This window comes from Artibeus jamaicensis, unplaced genomic scaffold, assembly GCF_021234435.1.
Source record: "Artibeus jamaicensis isolate MK-2021 breed Jamaican fruit bat unplaced genomic scaffold, CSHL_Jam_final contig_327, whole genome shotgun sequence".
Classification (NCBI taxonomy): Eukaryota; Metazoa; Chordata; class Mammalia; order Chiroptera; family Phyllostomidae; genus Artibeus; species Artibeus jamaicensis.
Genome location: NW_026521772.1, coordinates 6314115 through 6337918, shown reverse-complemented (window position 1 = coordinate 6337918; position 23804 = coordinate 6314115). Strand labels below are relative to the sequence as shown.

The following is a 23804-nucleotide window of genomic DNA, read 5'->3' as shown; positions in this document are numbered from 1 at the left end:
TTAACAAATGGCAATACTACCTCCCAGAGAAAACGCAAGTCTTTGCAGAACTGACAGCTCTGCAACTGGACATTTCAAACCACTGAGACGGAAGAGAACTGATAAAAATGCCAAGCAGGTTAAGACTCTGTCACTCACATGACAATTCCCAGCGGTCAATGAAGTGACCGCCTACTACCTCAGCTCTTTCCAGGGCCTCACCGAGCGGCGCTGAAGAACGCACTCCGGCTTGCAGGACAGGCCCCCCTCAAGGCTTAGGGACGAAATGGAAACTCTTGCCTTCGTGTGAGCCTTCCTCTACCTGCTGTGTGGGTCACAGACAGCTTACCTGCACTGCCACACTCTGCTTTCCTGTTCCCTGCAACTTTCCTAAGGTGCATTTCGTGGGCTCTGTTCTCCTCTTGCTGTTGTCCTTCTTTCCATCATTCTTAGTTACAGTTACTCCTTTGCTACAGTCCCTTCTCACCTCTTTGGGAGGAAAACTTCTTCCCTGCTCTCTGTTCACTTCTCGGGGCTTAATGTTCTCTTTGAAGGTGACCACGGGCTTCTCTCCGGTGTCACAGTTGTTGCTTAGATTTCGGCCCGTGGACAGCACCGACTTCAGCCCCGGGTTCCCGTCCGCAGCCAGCGACTCTGTCGTGGGTGTCTCTTGTAGGTGGAGGTTCTCTTTGGCTTCACTGGGGTCTTCCAGTATTAACTCTGGGATTTCTGTGATAAACAATAATTTCCCTACCTCATTTTCACACTGAATCAGCCTAAAAAAGTAAAAATAAATCCACATATGAACACAATCCTAAAAAACAATAAAACCTGAATTGCGTACGGATCCAACAGTCAAAACATTCCCAGCCTCTAACAATGTGGATTCAGGTAACACAAAGAACAGTTCTGCAGACACTCGACTCTCAGCACCACAGCACATTTCCATGCCCTTTTCATGTTTTCCAGGAAGCACAGCTACAGTCACTGAGCATGTTTTAAGTACAGGTATTAGATTAGGCCCGTGAGGCAGCTGTCTATAACCATCTATAATTCCTATTGTACAGGAGTGAAACCTGAGCCAAGAGTTATAGTAAGTTCATTTGGACGTGCAACCATGCAAGTGTTCCCAGTATGACAGGAACCTCAACACGAAAATGACTATGAAACAGTGACCAACTTTGGAGAGGTTATGATCGGCTGGGGGAGCAGCTGAACGAGAACCCGAACTCAGATCCGCCTGACTCTCAAACCTGTGCCGCTGGGCCCCATCCTGGTCAGTGCTGACTGAAACTGACCGCTGTGCCTGTCCACGTAAAGCACCGTAACTGTGTGCAGACAACTTAGCTGCTCTCGCTCAGTTGCACAGATGTTTATAAATCAGAGCAGAAGCTCATGATAAACAAGGGGGCAAGGCCAGTCCCTCTACAACAGACAGTGTGATGGAATGAAGAGAAATTTGAGAGTATAATGATCACTAGGGTCACAATTTATGTTGCCAACGTTCTGTCTTAAGAGTTCACAATCAACAGCATTACACCAAAGACTAAAGCACAGGGGGGTGTTATGTGTAGCCAGTGAGGAATACCTCGGCTGATTATCGGCGATCCATTTGCCTATAGAGATCAGGCGCTGCTGCCGTATCTGCCGCTGCTGCCCCTCTTTGTCTCCTGTGATCCCCTGGTGGCCTTTGGAAAAATCCAAGTTCCTAAAATTGATATAAACAAGTTACAAAAAGCTAAGCTGTTAAAGATATTTTCCAGGCAACCAAGTTTACCCAATGAACTGAAATGGCTTCAGATTTTTCCATACAGGTTGGCCAATTACTTGATATAATCTGCTACATTTGTTTGAATTTATATTCCCAAAGATTTTAAAAGAAATCCAGTGAAGCGGAGAAAACACTATGCCAAGAATAAGAAAGGACAGTAGAAAGAGGAGTGTTAATTCCCTCTGATAAGCTCTGAAAAGGTTTCACAAAATAGTTGGTATCTGAGCTAGAGGTTGGCCAGTTACGGGTGAGTACTTACAGGTTCATAAGACAAAGAACATGAACAAAGTCACAGGTATAACATGAACAAAGTCATAGGTATAACATGAACAAAGTTCTGGAGGAATAAAAACAGCTATTTAAGAAGACAACCGCGTGACTGTATAGTATGTTTAGGTAGGTGTTGGTGAGAGGAGGGCAGAAGTGGAAAATGTGGCTGAAATATTAAGCACTGCAGTGACAGAAAATACACGGAAAAACCAAGCACCTGGACGGCACACCACTGGGACGAGTGCTTCCATACCAGCAGCGGGGCATCCGTCATCAGGTCTCTACTTCAGAAACAGAATGTGGAAACAGGGCAGAAATAAAGCACAGCAAGAGAGGGACTCTCGGTCCAGAAGCTGATTAGGAAGCTTTTTGTAGTAGGAAGCTTTTCAGTTCTCTTTTCAACAGAACTGAAAACTATGGACTTAGTATCCAAGAGATGAAAGTTCAAGACAAAGGGATGGATCGAGCACCGCGAGAAGGCAGAAAGCGGGAGGGAAGGGCCGGGGCAGCACCGTGGAGAACGGCAATGCTCCGCAGCAGGCAGTGCAGGAGAAAGAACACCAGAGGCTGAGTCTTCAGGCGGAAGGACAAGCGTGGTGTTGCAGAGCTAACGAAAAGGAGGTTTCATGACGGAAAGTGACCAACAGAGGCAGGCTAAGGACAATTAAATAAGGTGAAAATAATGAAGCTGTGAGTTTTACTACAAAGAATATGGCACACTCGATTATAACAAGGCCAAAAGGAAGTAATTGGTTGTTGAAAATAAATTAGGATACTGAAAATACAACATAGGGAGAGATGGACAGATGGAGCCAAGTTTGGGGGGAGGCAGGAAGGAATGAGATCAAGGACTCAGGTGAAAGGGTTAGACATGAAAAGGAGTAAGAAGTTATTTCCCTGAGAGAGGAGGAACAGAGACAAAGAACGATGGGAAGAACAGACTACTTTATTCTTGTATTAATACAAAATATGTCGAGCAATATCATTTTGTTTACATCTGGTTCCCATTTTTGAGACTTCCCCCTCATTTCAAGAAAGGCACAAAAGTAAATAAATATCACTTGGAAGAAGCAATTTTCCTTTCCTCCACATTTTTAAAGCACTTGCTATTGGTATTATATAGAACTAAAGGCACGACATACTCAAATCCATTTTACATCGACGACTTTTACTATCAGTGCATGTTATGGGAAAGACGACAAAGCTGAGAAAGATGAGAGGCGCTCCTACACCCGAGCCTGGGTCCCGCCCACTGTAACACCTCAGCCACCAAGACCGACTCCCCGTCCCCTGCCGCCACCCACCTGAAAGAAGGTCTCAGAGCCAAGAATCCTTGTAACTCAAACTCCTCTGGAAGTGGTGTTGCTAGAGAAGGGGAGAAAACAAGATTTGTAAACATCTGAATTAAAATACTGTTGTTCAGAATACTGCTTACTAAGCAGAAGGGTGTCTTTTATACGGAACTGTATGATGTTCCTGGTTGCTAAATCCTCTTTATAGCAATAATCCTGATAAAATGACGGGCCTGCCGAAGCCCTGTTCGTGGTCTCTGGACTGTAAGCGTTGTCCTGATCCTCACCTACTCCCCCGTGCTTAGGAGGAGGGTAGGGTGGCTTTTTCTCAGCAGTCTTAAAAGTTCACAGCCTCAGACCCAGTAATCCCACAGTACTGGATAAAAAGACTGATACCACCTGGGAGAAACCAGACTTTTGGGCACTATCCCAAACCTACTGAATCATAAACTGCATTTTAACAAGGTCCCAGGTGACTGACGTGCAAACCTAACACTTAAAGAGCACTGACCTAATGGAAGAAAAATAATCAGAAACGAGTCAACTAAAGATTATTCAGAGGAGAATTACTTATAATGGAGAAAATTTTGAAGCAAATGGATAATGGTTAAATAAATCACATCACATCTGCATCACGGAATATTATGCAGCTGGTAAAAATTGTGTTTCAAAATGTTTCAAAGAATTTGAAAGCAAATGCACTCTCCTGCAGGCTGTGTGCGTACACACCAAAATGGCCCACAGAAAACACACTGCCACGCCAACGGCACAAAGTGCCTCTGTCTGAGCCATGAGCGACTTGCGTTCTTTACATCTGTCCCAAATGTTTTATGATATGCAAATCTTACTTCGACAGAGTAGTGCCAGTCACGTTAGTTTTTTTAACCTTAAACAGAAGGTTTAAGGAGGCAAGGAGGACGGAAAGAACTGGGCGGCAGCGCGCCCTCCGACTCCTGTTTCAGATGAGCCGACCAGGAGAACAAGCTGCTGGGAGAACATCACCTGCTTCCTCCCACTCAGTCGGTGTCCAGTTCGAAGTCACTTCTGACATACTCAACTTTATAAACATGCAAGAAGAAACCTGGTTTTCTCCAGCCGGAAGCCCACCATTAGTGATGAAGAACAATCTCAACAACACGAGGCCAAGCTGGCCCTTACCATTAGTACTCGAAAGATCCTCTTCATGGGGGTGGAAACTATTTAGAAGAGAAATCAGCCAGGGCCAAATGCTGTAAAGGAGAGAGAGTTGAGACTTTATTTTTGCACAAGAGAAACCAGAACACTAATGAGCCATGAAAATGTTACCTATAGGGGCTAGACTTTCTGTGTTTCCTCCCTTGCTTCAGCATTTTAAAGACGGTACGACTTCCTAAAACATACTCGCAAAGATTTCTAGCTAAAAGCTATCTAGATACCAGAAGGGTGAAACTTCCATGATAGATACTGACTACTGCAGATGGTTTCCAAGCTCCTAACTTAACAGCCAGTGAAAATATTTTTTCAGTTTTAAATGCCGAGAACCGGTATTTCCTGAGAAGACGATGAGCGGAGAGGCAGCATTCGGAGGCTTCCCTACGCGTCTCAGCGGTGCGGCCCACTGCCGGTTCTTCATCTATGACACAGGGTGGTTGCAGAAGCCCGGTCACAGGCTCTAGTCACAGTGACGGCTGCACACTTCTCTTTATGCACAGAGAACTCACGCGTTGTTACAATGCCCTCACCTCTAAGCTGTTTCCTAATACACAGGCAATTTTTGTGAAAGTTCGCAAAATATTTTAAAATATTTTAATATTTACTTTAAAAAATTAAAAATAATCATGTTCTACTTAAGGTCATATTAACCTTTCCTTGGAATTTTAACTTCTCGCCCATGTTGGTGAAAGTGTGACTTCAAAAAAGGCCAGGGCGAGGTGCCCGCGCGTCGGATGTGAACGACCCCGTCACGGAAATGACTCGGAGGCTAACTACCACTCCAACAGCTGTGCACTTTGAAATATGGGAATACGCTGCTTAAAAGAAATACAAAAGCACATATAGAGAAAAGACAGGGAAACAAACATTTAAAAGTGAATGTCTGCAACAAGCCTTTGGGGATGTAACAAATCATGAGGTGGTTGGAAAAGGTTAATAACCTAAAAACAGACTGCTGAAAAAGAGCGTGAGCAGACAGCAACGGTACACTGCTCCCCCCTATTCTGCGGTACTTAAGTGTAACTCTGCTTTTCTACAAAGGGAAAAAAGCCGTCAGTACTTCACAAGAAGTTTAAAACAAGTTTCAGAAATGCTAAGTGTCCCTGAAGATTATTTGAATATATGTAAAATTTTGACTTCAGAAAAGGAAGAGATTTTCTCATTATTTAAAAGATATAAAAAGTGATTACTTTAAGGTGTCGAACATAAAAGGAACACCTCCAGTTTTAGAGAAATGCCCGGCACTAGTCTTTAAGCTGAAACATAATTTAAACCAGAATGAAATAGCTGCAGGGCGAGTCTAAAATTCCTGATACATCTTACGGAACAGAGGGGGAAACAGCAAATGACAGGAAAGAGAGAAACACGGGTCTGCGCATAAAACTACTGCTCTTAGTGACCACGCTCTGCCACAGTACGAAGTGGGGACACACAGAACGGGCCAGAGGGCGCCGGGCAGGGACACCACCACAGGTCTCAGGTCCTGAACCACAGAGGGGAGGAAACTACAGCCTCTGTGTCAAGAAATGCAAAGTGTGTGCCGGGAAGTAGTGTCTAAAGTGCGCATCACGCACAGCGCCCGCACAGACACAGAGAGGAGGCCGGTGGAGCGCCGCGCCGCACTGCCCAACTCTGTCCATGCAGTTCATCTGAAAAAAGCAGCTCACACCCAGGTGTACGAGGCAAAGAGAATTAAGTAGGGGATCACAGGGTTTTACATGTAGCTGGGACATTTTCTCAGCTGTGACGTTGGTCAACGTGCAGATGCTGAAGGCAGAAATTTCAGAGATTCTCCTTATATCCACCATCAAAAGATACAGGGGAGGAACTTCCTATTGATTGCAAAGCCTTACTGAAAATAATGCTATAATCAAAGGTAAACTGAAAGCTTCGATTTGTCACTCTCGAATCAATAGTTCCTAAGAATTATCACAATTATTCTGAGTAGAGATTACAGAGAAAATGGTGATAACCCAAATCTTCTAAGCTTAAACAAATATAACTCTAGTTGGGTGTCACTATAAAAGCAACCCCTAACAGCCTATGAACAGAAGATAATGGGACAAAGCAAAAATCTCTGGCCTTTACTTCCCAAATAGAAAACCGGGGCACGTTGCAGTGGATGAGAAACAAGCGGTTTTATTTCTATTTCATGTTGGAATGTGAAAAATGCCTTTCCCAGGATGGCAACCAGGGACGGGGGGAAGCAAAGAGTCAGGAATCCTTAAGACTGTGCCTCACATGAAAAATTCAAAACAAAGGAGAAGTCTACAAAGAGGTCTTCAGTCCCATTTCCAAAGAGTGGGTGGGAAACAGTCTTCCATTGTTCAGAAGCTGTGTGTTAGAAGGTGGTCTCTACATATCGATGACTATCAAACAAACAGCTCGGAGGATAACACGAAACTCTAAGATACTTACTACTGTCTTTCATCCACCACTGCCTCCTGAAAGACCCTGGGTCTGAGTCTCAGCCAGTCCATGGAGACCTTGACCGCGGGAAGGGGGTAGGCGTTGTAGGATTCCTCCTGAGACTTGTTCTGGAGAGGACACTTGCACAGGATGCCAAGAAAAGACACTTAAAGAAAAAATGTATTCGGAAAGCATAAGGTATTTGAAACTGCATTATCAGTCCAAATTAAAACGTCATTATGAGCTTATAAGCCTTCTGCTATATTCTACTGAACACTTAAGTATCTCACAACTTCTTTCTGAAAAAGACATTTTCTTTCCCATGTTAAAAATTGTTACAGATACAGTTGACGATGTCAGCAAAGAAGAGAATTTAAGGCCTCTTGAGTCAATGTTAAGACGAACAGGACACTTCTTTACATGTCTGCAATGCTTTGTTACAATGAGGAAAATGCCTAAGATTATGCTTTCCAAAGAAGATGGAACAGAACGTAAAATGGTTTAATACTCACTAAAGAGGGCCAACAGCTGTGTCCAACACAGCTGCTCATCTTGGCTGTAACTATGCTGTTCCGTTTCGTTGCTAAAGTCACGAAGGTGATGAAGTTGAAACAGGTTAATGACAGTGACGTGAACTAACTGCTGAGAGTTGAAAGCTTTCTGAAACAGCAGCCTCTGTAAGAGAAGACAGGAATACTGCACACGTTGTTATCTAGAACAGGAGTTGTCTTCGACGCAAGAAATAAACTGGCAGTCTGCATTTCTAGAGCCACGTGGGCTAACAGTCAAGTTACAGATGAGAAGACCGTTCTACTCTTAATCCCCAGCATTTTAATTGAGTCTAATGTGGTCTGACAGTTCTCAAGATGAGATGTTTCTCTTTGCCTTGGAAGGAATTAACCCAGACACCACTGAGCTGTTTTGAGATGTTTTTCACAATGGTTTTCTTCCTTAAGAAACTATTTTTTAATACGGTCTGAGAAAAAAGTTTTGGGCATGCATCAATAAATTCATATACCTTTATCCATTAGAAGCTGTTTTATAAGAGATGTTTACACACTAAAATATTCAATCGGGACCAATGACTAAAAAGTACGTGCACATAGTGAGAAAAAGTTTCGAATGAAAAGACTCGAAACATATGTTTTTGAACTCCTGGTACATAATGTATGACGTCTAAAATTTGTCATAAAATTGACTCTTTCAAAGGTTTGACATTTTAAAGAAACTTCTTTATAAGGAGGCATATAGCAAGAACACGCTTTGGAACACAAAGGAAACAATACGCTAAAGCAATCACTGACATATACAGGCACGTCTACAAGTTATTACACTGACACTCTCCCCTGTAAGATCTTCATCATCGCATCTTTCACTTCATAACCGCATGTTCACAGCGATCCGCCAACCAGCACGACAAGGCAGGATTCACCAACAAGCACACGGCTGGCAGCATCGACTTAATCACCCCTCTAACCACACAAGTTCCTAACGAAGCTGGTAACAAAGATGATATCCTGGCCACAGCCTACCCCCTCCCAAGGAAGTTCTTGTGGAGACAGTGGGGATTCACTGCCTTATGGTGGAAATAAATAACTTTATTTGTAATTCTACCAGCAGTGACAAGAATTCTACCACCCGAGAAATCTGGAGCTCCCTTTAGGATTCTTTTTCCTGTATACTGTTAAAGAATGTGAAACATCCAGAACAAGTCCTGCAATTCCTTAGCAAGGCAGTTCCCATTATCACTGGAGAAAAATGCAGCTCCTCTCCGCCCCACCTCTCTGCCCCCACCAGCCCCAGCAGCCGCCTTGCCGGCTGTTATCCCAGCACACACGCCTCCCGCACACGAGCCTCCCGCACACACGCCTGGAGTGCGCGTTTCTTCCCCAAAGGCAGCCGGCACTTTCCTCCCTTCCTCCACACTGTCCTGAAATCCCAGCTCTCCTCCAGAATCTTCCTATAAAATTTCTCTTTCAATTTCTATGTCCAACATTCCACATAAGCTGACCATTTACACAAATGCCTAATACTCGCATAAAATGAGAATATTAATATTTATTTTTTCAAAAAGCTTTTTTTCTGTCCTGGCTGGTGAAGCTCAGTGGATTGAGCGCAGGCCTGAGAATCAGAGGATCACGGTTCGAATCTCAGTCAGGGCACATGCCTGGGTTGCAGGCCAGTTCCCAGCAGGGGATACACAAGAGGCAACCACACATTGATATTTCTCCCCCTCTCTCCCTCCCTTCCTCTCTAAAGCTAAATAAATAAAATTTTTAAAAACTTTTTAATTAAAATTATAAAACAGCAACGTATGCCCTGCATCTGTAAATCCCCATTTATTACAGAAGGCAGCGTCCTCCAGAGCAGAATTCCAGCCCTGTAAAGGGCTTTGGAGCGTAGGCACAGAAGTCAATGCACATGGGCGCGGCCCAGTACCAGCAAGCGTTAAGTCCAGGAGAGCACAGGTTGTGTCTTCTTCTCTCCCTTATCTCTCCAAGGGCCCAGAAGGGTGCACAGCACACAGTAGGTACTCAATAAACACTTAGTGAAGGAATAACTCACAACTTTGGAAGTAAATGTGTAATTATTCAACTATAATTTTGTGGAACTCGGACTGTGTTGTCGGAAGTAGAGAACCCCCCCCCCCCACCCCGGACAAAGCTAGATGGGAACGACATATTGTCGCTGAAAGACACTCTCAACAGCAGCTGAGGAAGACACTGACCCAAATACCTATAGGAAACAGCACTCACTTGACAGCTATAAAAAGCCTTGCGCCTCAGTTCCTACCCCAGGCCTTTGTCTCTCGGTGAAGCTCAACCTGGTGAATGTTCCTGCTCAGTAGCTAAAGATTGCTAGTCAGACACACCCAAGTTTTACACTAATTATCCACAAATACTTCAGAAATAATTTCAAATATTTACTCAACAATGCTAATTTCATACCAACAATGTTCTTCTGCCATTTCAGTACTGGGTAAGGTTTAAAACAGATCTGCCACACACCGTGTTTAACTTCAGAGTGTAGGAATGATACTTCAGGGAGTATTTCGGCAATTGCCCACATACACCCACCAGAACTTCACCAGAAATACGTATCTGAAGAGAATATTAGTGTTTAGGGTTGAACCAAATGCAGAAGTGACTAGATCCTAGACTAGAATAACTAGAGAAAAACGCTCATTAAGACAGGCTCCCTTCCCTCCCCATTTAGGGAGTGCGTCTTTCATAGAACCAGAGAGCTGGAAGCAATCTCAAGTCATCTGGTCCGATCCCCAGATATTTTACCAGGACTATACCCAAACCATTCAAGATGCCTGTCAATCTGACTTTTAGGTTCTCAAAAGACAGAATCCTTAGCAATACCCTGCCTATTTCTACTTAAACTTTATTTTTTAATGATTTATGTATGTATACATGTATTTTTTATATAGAAGGGAAGGGAGGGAGGAAGAGATGGAGAGAAACATCAATGTGTGGTTGCCTCTTGCGCACCACCTACTGGCGTGTGCCCGACTGGAAATAGTCCCCTGAGCCACACCAGCCAGGGCTCTACTTAAATTTCAAAATTTAATTTTAGTTCTGACTTCGGGAAAGGCAAAAGATATGTTATGTACATTAAAGTAATCCTTCACATACGTGAGAACTTGTAGTGAAGGTATTTAGACTTATCTGTTCTTTCCAGGGCATTACCAAGCCAGGTGCTGCTTTGACGCACGGACTCTATAAACCATGGACTAAGTTCACACAGGCCACCAAAGAAGCAGCAAACAGCAGAGGACTCTTATTTTAGAAGCTTACTTTAAAACCAACTATTTCTATTACAGTTGCTTAGATAATCCTTAAACAAAAAAAGTATCAACTAAAAAATGATTATCTGTAAGAATGATTTCACAATGACTATATTTGGCCAATTTACATCTCAGTAAAGACGTAAATGACAACAGTTATGCTATTTTAAAATTTTCATTTCCAGTTACACAGAACATGTAACTAAGTTCTACAGTCTCTAGAATGTGAAACTTTCATAATATTCATAAAACTGTAAAGCAGTTATGGATAATTCCCCAAGTATGTATAATATCCAGCAGTAACCAAGAAATAAAACATGTCCTTCAGAACGTCTTGTTCACTGTCGATCCAGTGACCAAAACAATGACAGATACACGAGTCAAATGTTTGTTGAGTACATGAATAATAATAAAGGTAACATTTAATTTTTGCTGTTCCCATATTTTACATATTATGCTACATTTAAATAGCTAATTTAATATACTAAAAAGGTTGTTTTCAAATATGTAAATAAAACAAAGGTTACTTAGTTGTATTTATATAAGTTAGTAAAATATGTATGTTACATAAAATTTCTCATTCCTTTTCTTCTACTACAAACCCTGCTGGATTCAAGTACAGTAAGAAAAATGAGCTTGATTTGCAGAATGGAAATATCTATAAAGTAGGTAACAAAACCGTATCTAAAAATATCTAACCCATCAATAGCAGTATTTTCAAAACTGAGAAAGAAATATGCTTGGTCTGAGAAAGAAGGCATAAGAGCCATTTCTTCCCACGTGGTATTTTTTTTTTTGTCAATTGGCACTCAGTCCACCACTGCTGTGTGTATTCTTTATACAGAGGGCACCTTAGTTTAAACTGAGGGCATGCGGCACGAAAAAAGTTTGTATTTAATTTCAAAGTTAATTTTTGCCAACAGTACACAGTTAAGTAATGGTATAAAAACTGGGAGCCATCGTCCCCTGAATTGTTTACTTCCTTATACAAGAGAATAAATTCTATTCTTGAATTCTAACCTTAAACTGTTCTTCCAATTTTTCTCGAAGAGGGCTCAACTTTTCCAAGCTCTTACTCAGGTACACGTGGCCGTGGAATTTAATAAAGGCCTTGATGAAGTCAGAAACGCCCCATTTGGTTTTCACCTCATCCCGGCTGAAATGAAAGAAAAACTTCCATGAATCTTAAGCAGTAAAATGGCTAAAGCCTCTTAGAGGAAGCTTCAGTTTGCACAAACACATTACTTGAGCACCTAGAAAGGATTCTGCATCTCACTAAATTTTCAACTGCAACACACTCAGATGAAGCCAGTAATTCAGCAGCCTGTGCTCCTCTACTGGGGACGAATCAGTTGCTGCTTGGTTGAAATTCAGTTGACAGCTACACACAAAGCTACTATTTATTACTGTTTATACATCGGGTGCATACCACAGAAGCACAGGGCAGTGGCCATTATTTCTTGCATGCACAAATTTGAAGGGCAAAGACTACCAAGTTACACCAAGTCCTCTAGGAAAAGTCAACCCTACCTTTCCAGTGCTTTAGAAAGTGCTTTTTGTAGGTTAGTGGAGGCAGCTGGGAAAGGGAACTTCACAGCAATGCTTCTGCAGTAGTAGAAAATTGTGGTCAGATGGTCTCCCTTGGAAGAAGCTAAGATAGCCAACTGATTGTAAGGCTGACCTAGAGGAGAAAGTCAACATTCTAAAGTCACTAACAACGCACAGTCCTCTGATCGGAATACGGATGATCAATTTTTACACCTTTAAATTAGTAAGGCGGAGTATTTTATAACCTAAATGTATAGCATAAAAACATCATACTTCAGCAACCGTACACAAAATGTTTCGGTTTAGAGGCCGCATACTTACAATGGAGAGCACTACAGTTCAAATAAGACTTCAGAAAGGGCTATATACTAAGTATTTTTTGGCTTTGTGGGCCAGAGTCTCTATTACGACTCCCCGACTCTGCCTCTGTGGTGGGAAAGCAGCCAAACGAGAAGCAACAGAATAGTGCGCTGACTGCTGCCCCTGCCTGAGACTCTTTCAAGGGGCTCTTTTAGAATCCAGAGGGATATCAATGTGGCTTATCCCACCAAACATCCACTGTCATTTCTCTACTTCAGGAACCACCGCTAATGCCAATTTCTGGGACCATCAAAAAGAAAAAAAGCACTACCTTTTAGGTAATAAGAGATGGTTTTTCTAGGACAGAAATGGCGGTACTAAACAAAAATTACAAGTGATTAAGGAAGCCAGAGTTGTTGAAACAATTTTAGATGACATCAGGAGATATCTATTACACTGCTTTAAATGACAAGTTATGCTATTTAAAAAATTTCATTTCCAGTTACACAGAACATATATGTAAAAGGAAAAATATGACAACACCCGAACTCATCACACTTGAAAGATGAGCCTCCAGTTACTGTCCACACTGCTGTGAAGAATGCAGCGCCACCGCCACCGCCACCCATGAGCCGCCCGGGGCCCACTCACCGTTAGAGGGGACCAGCTGCGCTGCGTGCCGATAGTAGGACTCTGCCTGGCTGGTCTGGTTTCTGTATCGAGCTGAGGGAAGAAGAAAATTTAGTTTAAAAACAGACAAACAAATCAAGCATCAGCTAGGGCAGTACTTCCAAAACAGCTATAGTTTTAAATTCTAAAGATAAGGAACAGGAAAGTTAATCTACGAGAATTTAAGAGAGAAAATGACTTTAAAACAAATGAACTATAGGATTATGTGTGGCGTGTCCATCCGGCCTGCCCTACGCGGGACCTCTAGCACGGAACCAATGCAAAGGCTTACCTAGCCCCCACTCTCGGGTCCTCCAGGGTCATGCATCACCAGCTCCCACTACGGACTATGCTGGTGACCTGGAGCCGGCCAACAAGGGGTGAGCTATATGGCACTTAAAAACAAAACAAAACAAAAAACACTATACAATATGATCTGCAAATCGTGTATTTCTTCAATATCTTATAAAGTGATTTTGAAAAATGCCTCACACCTACTCAATAATAACTGTGTGTGCGCAAACAATACATTGAAAGCAGACAACCTAAATTCACTCTTCCTTGCATCTCCCTGCAGAACTGGGTGCTTACTTGGATGTGACCCCTCCCTGAGTCAACGATTTAGGACATTAAGAAATCTAAAATCTTTGAACCTAAAGCAGTAATGTTCTCCATTCCCTATAATGTGAGGACAGCAAAACATAATCCTATAGTTAATTTGTTTTACAACCCTTTTAGGTCACCTTAAAGGAATGAACAAGAAATAAGTTACATCACATTCCTAGATAAGATATACAAAATGGAAATAGAAATTTAACTGTAAAAAAGAAACAAAAATGAGTTTCTAATGCATTGTAGGAATGAAAGAAGGCAATCTAGCTTCAGAAGGAGTAATTTATAAACCCTGCAATTCTAAAAGTACAGACTTAGTTGAGAAAATTATTACAGCGCCACTTTGGAAAGTTTAACTTCGATTACATTTCTGCTGTTCATTATTTGCCTACATCTAAATAAATCTGAATAAAATTCAAATGTTAATACAAAAGTCACTTCCTTCTGACCCTTTGCCAATCCCAAAACACTGAGGAAAGCAGAGCTCCTTAAACTGCATTTTACAGTTCCCTCATGCGGTGACCTGCATTGTGCGCGCACGCTCAGTCTGAAGCCAGGCCGAGGGCCCCTCTTTGACTGCACCAGAGAGAAGGACAGCTGTGTCACCAGCACCTTCCCCCGTGGGCTCACCGATGTCCCCCAGGTGAACGAGGCAGTGCTGGCAGATGTAGGAACAGGAGCTGGACTGTGGCTTCACTACGGCGCTGGTGTGCGTCTGTCTATGGCTGATAATTCCCAGCTGGGAAGACTTCACACGGCACGGTAAATCAACATTGAACACTGTACACAGTTCTTGTAATAACTAAAAGGAAACACAGCAAGATTCGGTGTCAAGTCAGAACTGGTGAGGCAGAAGTGCTCTACAGGAAAGCTTACGTACTTTAACCTACGTGCCTAGTATCACATAGCACTGAGACCTGAGCAAAGACTTAAAGAAATTTTTAGTCATCTTTCCCATGATAATTAGTAACATTCATTACGAACCACATCTCCTGAGTTCTCGAGTATCACAGCAATCTAGAACTCACATTGAAAAGGAACAGCAGCACTGCTTAAAGACCGCAGCCCAACTCCCAGGGAGTCCGCATGGGCCGCACTCAGTTCCTATTCACCCCTCAGCCCGCCACCACCCGCCTGCCACACAAACCCCTCTCCCCACCCCAGCGCCACGCCACTGAAGCCACAGCGGACGTCTGTTGGGAACCATCTTCCTGGACCTCACCAGACATTCCTTCCCAGTCCCTTCATCCGAAGGCCTTCTCCTCCCACCCTCTTCACCAGGGGCTGCATTCCTGACCCCCACACAAGTTCTCTGCATCCTGCTCATTCATTCAGATATTTACTTACAAATATTATTCCTTCAAATATTTCATTACTGTATTAGCCACCATGATAAGAGATAGAGACATGAATTAAAAAATCTGTGTCCTTAAAGAGCTCACAGCAAAATGAGCAAGACAGGTACATAAAGTGCAGAGTGGAGGGAAGGGAAGGAAAGTAAGGAAGGAGCATTAAACATGACAGCTTAAGCCAACAGAATATTTTACATTTATAACAAACTGCACTCCCTGGTTCTTTGATCCATTTGCCTGACTTTATCATTTTGATAAACTAGTAGGCATATAATAAGCTCTATTTTTTTCAGAAGAGGATATGAAAGCAACAGCAATAGCAAATGATTTGACTAAGTTTACAGAATTAGAAATACCACGATTCTATCACCACTCTTTGTGGTGTGCAGAAATCCACAATACAATATATGATACTCCGAGGACCCAACTCAGAAGGATTTCAAATGTCCCACTTTCTCCCTAAGATAAAAAGCACCTCCACATATGAATATACATTCTGTGTGCCTTAATCACTAAGCATTGACATCACCTACTAAATCTTTACTTATAACTGCACATTTGTAATGGGCAATAAATTTGCTGACAAAAAATGGGTAAACAAGTTAATGCCTGGAATGGCTGACTGGAGTCAGGTAACAGAAAAGGCAGGAAGTATGAAAAAATTAAAAACCCAAACCCAAACCAGATGACAGTGGAAGGTGTCGAGAAGAAACATGGCAGGATAAAGAATCAAGTTCAGCAGGTACTGGAAGGACAGACCGGAAAAGCAGGCAGAGCTGAACGTCTACCAGGAAGAAAAAGGAACGTGCACAAAAGGTAAACGAAACCCGGCCGAAAGGCCAGAGGATCGCCGCCCCGTAACAGCTCCGGGCACACAGAGGCTGCGGTGGAGAGACCAGAGCCATTCCTGCTGGCTCCAGGATTCTGGGCGAGAGGACGCTAGTTGGTTTAGAGGCAGAAAGAAACAAGGTAAAATTAAAGAGAGAAACAGATGTTTCCTAATTTGAACAAAACTATATTTGGCAATTATTCTGGGAAAATGCCATTATTATCCTATCGTACTGCTCCTTAGCTATTTATTCTATACTAAGAATGAAGAACTATTTCCTTAGATTAAAGACTACTGTTTCTTGATGTTAAGAAAACCTACGGCAGAATGTTACACCTGCATCTCGACTGGGCATCTGCTTCTGGCTCGAAGCACCATATGCTTCAAAATGGTGAACCAAACCCCAGCTGAGACGTCAAAACCACCCTCACAGAAAATACGACCAAGGATAATCACAAACCAGTCTCCCCTCAATCCACACCACTCAGATCGCCACCCTGTCCATGCGACGGAAGCCACATTTTATCAAATCCAAGATACCATAAATAATAACTATTACTCTATACAACACTGAGGGAAAAAACCGCCAATTAAATGGTGATTTACCTATTTTTGTAAACACCCCTATTTCAGAGATATTTTTTATTTTATTTATTTTTAGAGGGGGAAGCAAGGGAGAAAGAGAAACATCCATGTGTGGTTGCCCCTTGAGCGCCCCCTACTGGGGAATCTGGGCCATAACCCAGCCACGTGTCCCTACCAGGAATGGAACCAGCAGCCCTTTGGTTCACAGGCCACACCAGCCAGGGCCCTACTCCAGAGATATTAAAGCGGGGACAATCTTTTAGAAATGAAGAAATACGGCACTGTTCCTTTCCCCAATGACTTGCACGTTGTCCAATCTAACTGGTCACTTTTAACCTTCTTGCTTCACTTCTTAGCAGCAGGGCTGGTCGCGCCCTCTGCTCACAGAAAGGCTTCGTCCTCGTCCCCGAGGCGCCACTCTCTGATTTTCTCCTATCGGAATGATGGCTCCTTTCATGCTGAGTCTGTTCCCACCAGGTCCAGGACTTTAAATACTAAACACCAATGTCTGTCTCAATCGGGGTTCTTTACTGTACTCATAAAATTCACTCTGGAGGCTGTTTGTCATTATTTTGCAGGGAGGTGTAGATCCAATGTGGACTCGTGAGACACAGATGACTAACATTCAACCGCTTCTCGTCTTCAATTAAAAACGAGCTTTGCTTTTCTTTTTTGGGTAGGAGAGAGGGAGATGGTGCGGCGAACCCGCCGCGCGATCGTCTGGTTACCGCAGGGATCCTTTGCTTTAGGAGAAGGGGGTTTCCGTTGTTATAATTCATGAGTGCAGAGCGGGAGTAGTCGGTCTAACTATGGGTGCAGGTCTAAGCTCTAAATCGCTATGCTTCTTCACACCTGAAATTAATACAATACTGTACGCCAAGTATCCTTTCACAAATTAAATTTCAGCCCTGACTGGTGTGGCTCAGGGGACTGTGTACCGGCCTGCAAACCCCAAAGGTCGTAGGTTTAATTCCCAGTCAGGGCACAGGCCTGGGTTGCAGGCCACTGTTCTCTCCCTCCCTTCCCCTCTCTAAAAATAAATAAATAAAATCTTTAAAAAAATAAATTTCAAAACTCGTTTCAGACTATAAAGTGGTGGGACGACCGGGACCCGGCCCACTTCCTCACCCTGGTGGCTCACCGCACGGCATGCAACCAGGGGACCGAGCGGACGTTACTGTTGGCAGCAGCGTTAGCTGTGTCAGTGATCGCACGAAGACCACAGGAAGATGCAACTACAAAGTCCTATTCGTGTTGACACGTGCAAGAAAGTTTACCGACGCTCATCCTACAACAGTACAGCTGTTGTAACTGCTCAACCACTGCCCAAGAAATGGAGGTGAAAAAATTAATGATTATAAACATTTCAAAAATAAATTTCAAATTTAGATCACCCATTTTCCCCTTATAAAACAGTATTTTGAGACATTTGAATTTTATAAAATGTTTTTTGCAAATACCATGCTCCTATAAAAATGATGATTCTTATTTTACTTCCTTGCAGATGTGATTTATCAATATCCAACTAAGTACTTGGGAATGCGTTTCATGCCATGTCATAAAGAAAGGCTAAGAATCCTTTTCAGGATAACACGCCCATCTGTACAACGGCCTTCACAAAAATGCGCTGCAAGGGGATGCCTTCCCACTGCCTCCACCAAGTCCAGCTGCCCCAGCTGCCCCACACCCTGACTGCTCCCTACTTCCGTTATGTTCACAGTTCTAGTTTCTAATGAATGGGGGGAAGAAAATTTGATCAGAAACAAGATTGGAGTTTTAAAACTGGACGTTTCGAAAACCTAAAAGTAACCAGAATGCACAGAATCTGTCCAAGATGTTAGGACAGAAATCTGGACTTGAGAGAGGCAGAGCTGAAAGTGGTGCTGGGGCAGCAGGACAGGGGCAGGCACCCCTCCCCTGATATCCCACTGAGCCGAGATTCCTGCACACACAGGGTCCAACTGCACACACAGTGACGGCCGAGCAGCAGCACTCTGAGAACCGGCCAGGAGTTCTTCAGAGCGGGATCCTCAAACCTTAACCTTGTCGTCTGAAGACGAACATTTACATACAGATATTTTATTAAATTATAAATGCTATTACAAATGAATAAAATCAGGTTTTTAAAGGGCTCTGCTCACAGTAAAGAAAATTCATTGTTCAGAGAAAAAGAGTCATTCATTACTTTACCTTCCCTGGATTTAGAAGTTGTATCAGCATGGAACTAAGGATGAGGACAGTCTCTAAGGAAAATGAGTAATACCTCAGTGAAACTGCAGAAAAGCTACTGCATTTCTCAGGTAGTTTAAGAGCATTTTAAGCTCTAAATCATACTGCATGTATAAAACTGTGAAAACTCACTTGATAACACAAACTTTGACAAGTTCTTACCTGTACCACACGGCAGCTACCTTCCTGATAACTACCCCCACTATAAATTCACATCTGCTCTGACACCGCTTGTAACCGACCACTGCCACCGTTTCACTACGGCGCTACTTTCACCGCCCTTTTTCTGTTTCCCCAATTATACCTCCAACCACGAAGCTGAAACATCAGACTGTTTACGAATAGAGTCTCTGTGTAAAGGTCTACGGTAAACAACTTGGAACACTTTTACTCATTTGAGATCACAGGTGATCCACTCCTGGACGGCCCCCACAGTGGCTGCACGAGTGTGTACTCGACCAACAAGATGTGTACAGAGAGAACAGTCACCACTAATTCTAGGGAAAGTGGTGTACAACGTAGAACTCACCTGAGTGTAGAAGCCACTAGCTGCCTCTAGGAACAGAGAAAGGTTTGCCTGAACTTCACTCCGATTCGGGTTTGCTCGATTCTTTGCCTGGCCTTGTAGTGTTGTGATCTGATTCTTAAAGGCATGATTCCAGCTGAAAACAAAATGTAATTCTATTTGTATAGCAGTGACTCACTGGGCAGACACTGGTCCCCCTGAGAACAAGAAAGAACTGTTTGTTATAATTATAACACACTAGATAGTAAACCTGCATTCAAGTTACTCACTTATTTAAATAACTTTAGGCTCCCCTTTGAACAAGACTAGACATGCAGTGGAATCCAACTGACCTCAGTGAACACTTACCAAATGTTTGAATAACCAGATTGGGGCTTCAGCTACTAATCTTTTAGAGCTTAACTTAGAGCCTATTTAAAAATGCCAGCACAACATCAGAACTACAGTGGTACGACCAAAGTAAAAATAAGCTATTAACAAATCTGCAAACATTGTGCCAAAATATAATTGAGCATTCCCTAACAAATGATGTGTACGGGGGGGAAAGTTTTGTATTAAGCTATATCCCTTATTTCCCTAAAAAATCTATTTTCCATAGTTCCATTTCTATGTAATAGTTCATTTCTCTTTTTCTTTAGAGCTTAAAAGCAAGCTCATTTTCTGATATTTCAATTTGACTATTTAAAATCAGAAACTGCACAATGCTAAAGTATAGCATACCAAAATCATGTCATAAAATGCCTTTCACTGATCAAGTCGTTCAGAGAATCATTTTAAATTCAGGTTCGGTAAAAACAGCCACCTGCTAACTGGAAATCACAGGGGGGAAAACGGAACTAGGATGAAGGGAGGGTGTTACTACTGATTAAAGGAAGTAAACACAGACAAAGGTTTACAACCTACCTGGAAAACACCTAATTCTTTATCAAAGTCAACTTTTAAGGCTCTAGAGCACTTGGGTTTTTAATGGTTATGAGGTCAAACACTCTCTCAGAATTTTCAATGGCATCTTAGCCTTCACTCTAAAACCACAGATTTGGGTTCTGAGTGGGTTGAGAGTGAGCACTAGCACTAGATCTATTAGTACAAAGTAATCTAAGACAAGTGCGGAGGGCAAGAAAAATGCATCTCCACTACAACTTGGGGTAAGGGGCAGCGCTAAGTAGCAGGTTCTTAACTGCTGTTTAATTTTTCATCAGGCTAAACCTTTGTTCCATGGTTTCAATTTAAAGGCAAGGCCTCCCGCAAAAGACATTTATTTACTCACTCAGGAACGTGGTCATCTCCCATTTTACCCCTCACAGAAAGAAGGACTGAAATAGCCTAAATGTACAAAATCTTTCTTTAGTCTTATTAGGGGGAAAAAAGGACGTACTTATTTATTTTATGATATGCCCTTAAGACAAGAGTCCACTCTGAACAACACTTCTCTTGCCACCTAAGACTGTAAAAGTAGTACCAATGGTCAAATATTTGGTTCAAACCCCCCCCCCACAAGTATCATAATTTTTTTTTCCAATTTTCACTTGAAAACGCTTACTCCGAGAAAGGTTGAAAAGAACCAACCATATTGTTTTTTTTTTCTGTCCTAAAGTCTTGTTGAGACTCTTGATCTCAACAGGGACATCCCACATGACGGTACTTACAGATCCTGCTCTACTTTCTTGTCTAATGCGTATTCCAAGTCCGTAACTAGCATTTTCTGGTACAGGTCCTGCAGAGCCTGCCTGGATGTCCAGACCTCGGCTGGACCCAGCTTGGAATCTGAGTGACAGAACAAAAACAGAAGAACGAATACAGCGTCAAGTCCATTATGGCACCACAACGATTCCTTCCCGCTCCCTTCCCCAAAGCAAAACCTGCTGTAAGGACGCACCGTGAACTGCTGGAGAAGTTTTATATTACTCCATTTCAAGTGACTTTCATACCTTTTGGCTAAGACTAAATCTGTGTGCTGCTGTATTTGTCTTTTAGCTTTAAAATAATACCATGAAATAAAAATGGTTTACCCTTTCCTTTAGGTGCGGATTTCGAAGTGCTCATATCATAGGAAGCCACATGCCTCATACCAGTCAGTCACCCTCTGAAATGATGGACCGCCAGCTCGGTCCGCTTCCTCTCACAACTGGACATCTCTGACCACAGCAGCCTCTTCTCTTTTTATTTTGAGTCATTCTCCCAGTGGTCCTTACAGGATCCTCGTGCGGGCTCCTAGCGCAGCAGCTGCCTGCACTTTCGGCTGCCACTCCTACCTGGTGTGTGTCTGTCGATCACACGAGGCCAGGACAGGGAGCATTACTGTCAAGATTGGTGGACTGCCTGCCAAGACACTCTTGTGAGCAATCCACACTTGGTATTTCATGTACATGAGGGCTGTAGCAGACAGTGATTAAACTGCTCCAGAGGCCGATGAGAGACTGGGTGCAAGACGAAATCAGAAAGTCAGGCTATCACTACACCCAATACCAAAGTGAGGCCACACTGTCTGCCACAGTCCTGGGAGGCACACTAGCCTTTCCGATAAGTAGGCTTATGAGTGCAGTAACTGACAGTGAGTCACCGCCACAGAAGACCCGAATGGCAGGCTTTTCAATACATATTTCCAACTGCTTAGTTAGGCTGCCTGGCTGCATCTAGTGTTGTGCTGCTGCGCAATGACATGCTTTTCACTCTTCTTTCAGTCTCTGTATCTATAGCCACCATAATCCTATTCCACAAAAAGAATCTTCTGAATATTTGAGTTAATCCCCAGAAGAGTTTGCTGGCTATTAAAAAGGGGTGGAGGGGTCCAATGATCAGCTTTTTGGTCCCTTATTAAGTTTTGGATGATTAAATAAATTTTATACATTTATTCAACTCTGCTTCAATTCTTGATGGCAAGGAAAGGATAGTAAGGGATCATTAAATCTGATCTAACAGAAAGACTATTATTTAAATGAGTACACTTATTATCTTAGTTAATGTTTCCAGGCAGTCAAATGTCCCTTGTAAAAGACAACCCTTAGCATACTCACCGAAGGTGCTTAGTACTTAAGATTATGCTAATAATGCCAGTACAAGTGCATAACCACAGTGGCTCAGAGCTGAAACTGACATCCCTAGTATGGAAAATGATGACAATTATGTTAATGAAAAGAACTGAGTTGCTATACTAAGTAAGCCTATCACTGTTTCTGACCTAGTGTGGGGGACAGGCTTTTTTCCTTGAACAAGATGACAATGAGATTACCCAAATTCCTATACAACATTAGCCTACAAGTGTAGAAATTGAGAACAAAACATCAACATTCATTTTCTCTTAACTGTAAATTTTTGCGGATATGCTGGTTATCACAGTAGTTTGACTCTTCTTGGTGAATTTCACTGCACAACTAAATTCCTAAAATCAGAATAAGATCCATCATCACGTATCGCTTTCGCATTTTTTGGACAGCACATGTGATTATAGAGAGCATACTCATCTCTAGAGTTATTGACATATATTTCCTCACTGAGCAGTTAAAATCATCTGCTCCATTTAGTGACTAAGTCCAGTTATTCTTTCAAATACACCTTGGCTATTGACCAAAACAAGAAAGATAAGGGACCACCCCCCCAAATGTGGTAAGGTAACTCATTCAACTTCAAAAATTTTCAGCAGTTTTCCTGCAAATATTTTTTCCAGAAGGCTTTCTTATTATTCAAATTTGGGTATTTATCAACAAGAAGATATCAACCTAACACTAAAGGGTATTTGTGAATTTTTTCTGTATGTTTGAAATAACTGATAAATACTTCATAAAAATTAAGTGATTATATGCATTAAGTCAGGCAATGTTCAACCCCGGGTGGTCCAACTTATATAAAATTCCTGACAAGTCATCTAAGTAAAAATGCAAAATATAGAACAATAAATATTTAAAGCAAACTGTAAGAGGAAATACTAAGTTATTACCCCTTTGGCAACTAGGACAGACAGACAAGTACTATAGGAAAGACACCCTTCTCTGAACTTAACGGTACAGTGAGTTGTGAAAAGCAATCCAGCATCAGTACCTGTCATGTCAGCCTTCAGGACTTCTGCCTGCCTGAGAAGGAAAAAGAGAACATCAGTTAGGTGCGCCCAACATGCACGACGCTAAGTGAGCACATCTAGCGCAGCTGTACGGCAGCTCGATCTGTGGCACGACAAATAGTGTCCCCTCCTTCTCACACAGGGTGGCACCGGGTCTTGGCAGATTGATGCCGTGACTTAGAAGTTTACAGGTCATATAAACTCTTCTACTAAGTAAAGTTCACTTTCTTGCTGATATATTTAAGATAATATTAAATGACAGTCATAAATAAGAATGTCCCCTCGATGCAACCAAGAAACCCTATGTTTCTCAATTCACTAGCCCCTGTATTTGAAACCTCCCTTCTCCTGCGGCTGCTGCGTTCTGCCCCGTTTCTCAGCCTCAGCCCCTCTCG

General features: G+C 42.5%; 1 protein-coding gene across 7 annotated transcripts in view; it reads right to left on the bottom strand.

Annotated features, from left to right (window-relative positions):
* SMG7 (SMG7 nonsense mediated mRNA decay factor) overlaps positions 1-23804 on the bottom strand; it is a 65307-nt gene that overhangs the window by 11659 nt on the left and 29844 nt on the right. For 6 of the 7 annotated variants that reach the window (XM_053663670.1, XM_037145671.2, XM_037145672.2 and 3 more), the window contains 13 exons: positions 23391-23422; positions 21002-21119; positions 19359-19491; positions 14465-14636; positions 13205-13276; positions 12236-12386; positions 11726-11861; positions 7425-7587; positions 6922-7078; positions 4471-4541; positions 3325-3385; positions 1568-1687; positions 467-755 (listed from right to left, as the gene is read on the bottom strand). In XM_053663670.1, coding sequence (XP_053519645.1) covers positions 467-755; positions 1568-1687; positions 3325-3385; positions 4471-4541; positions 6922-7078; positions 7425-7587; positions 11726-11861; positions 12236-12386; positions 13205-13276; positions 14465-14636; positions 19359-19491; positions 21002-21119; positions 23391-23397 — 1650 coding nt within the window. In that variant the 5' untranslated portion in view covers positions 23398-23422. Of the gene's footprint in view, positions 1-466; positions 756-1567; positions 1688-3324; positions 3386-4470; positions 4542-6921; positions 7079-7424; positions 7588-11725; positions 11862-12235; positions 12387-13204; positions 13277-14464; positions 14637-19358; positions 19492-21001; positions 21120-22658; positions 22735-23390; positions 23423-23804 lie in introns of all 7 variants that reach the window. The other variant, XM_037145675.2, reaches the window with a different exon arrangement.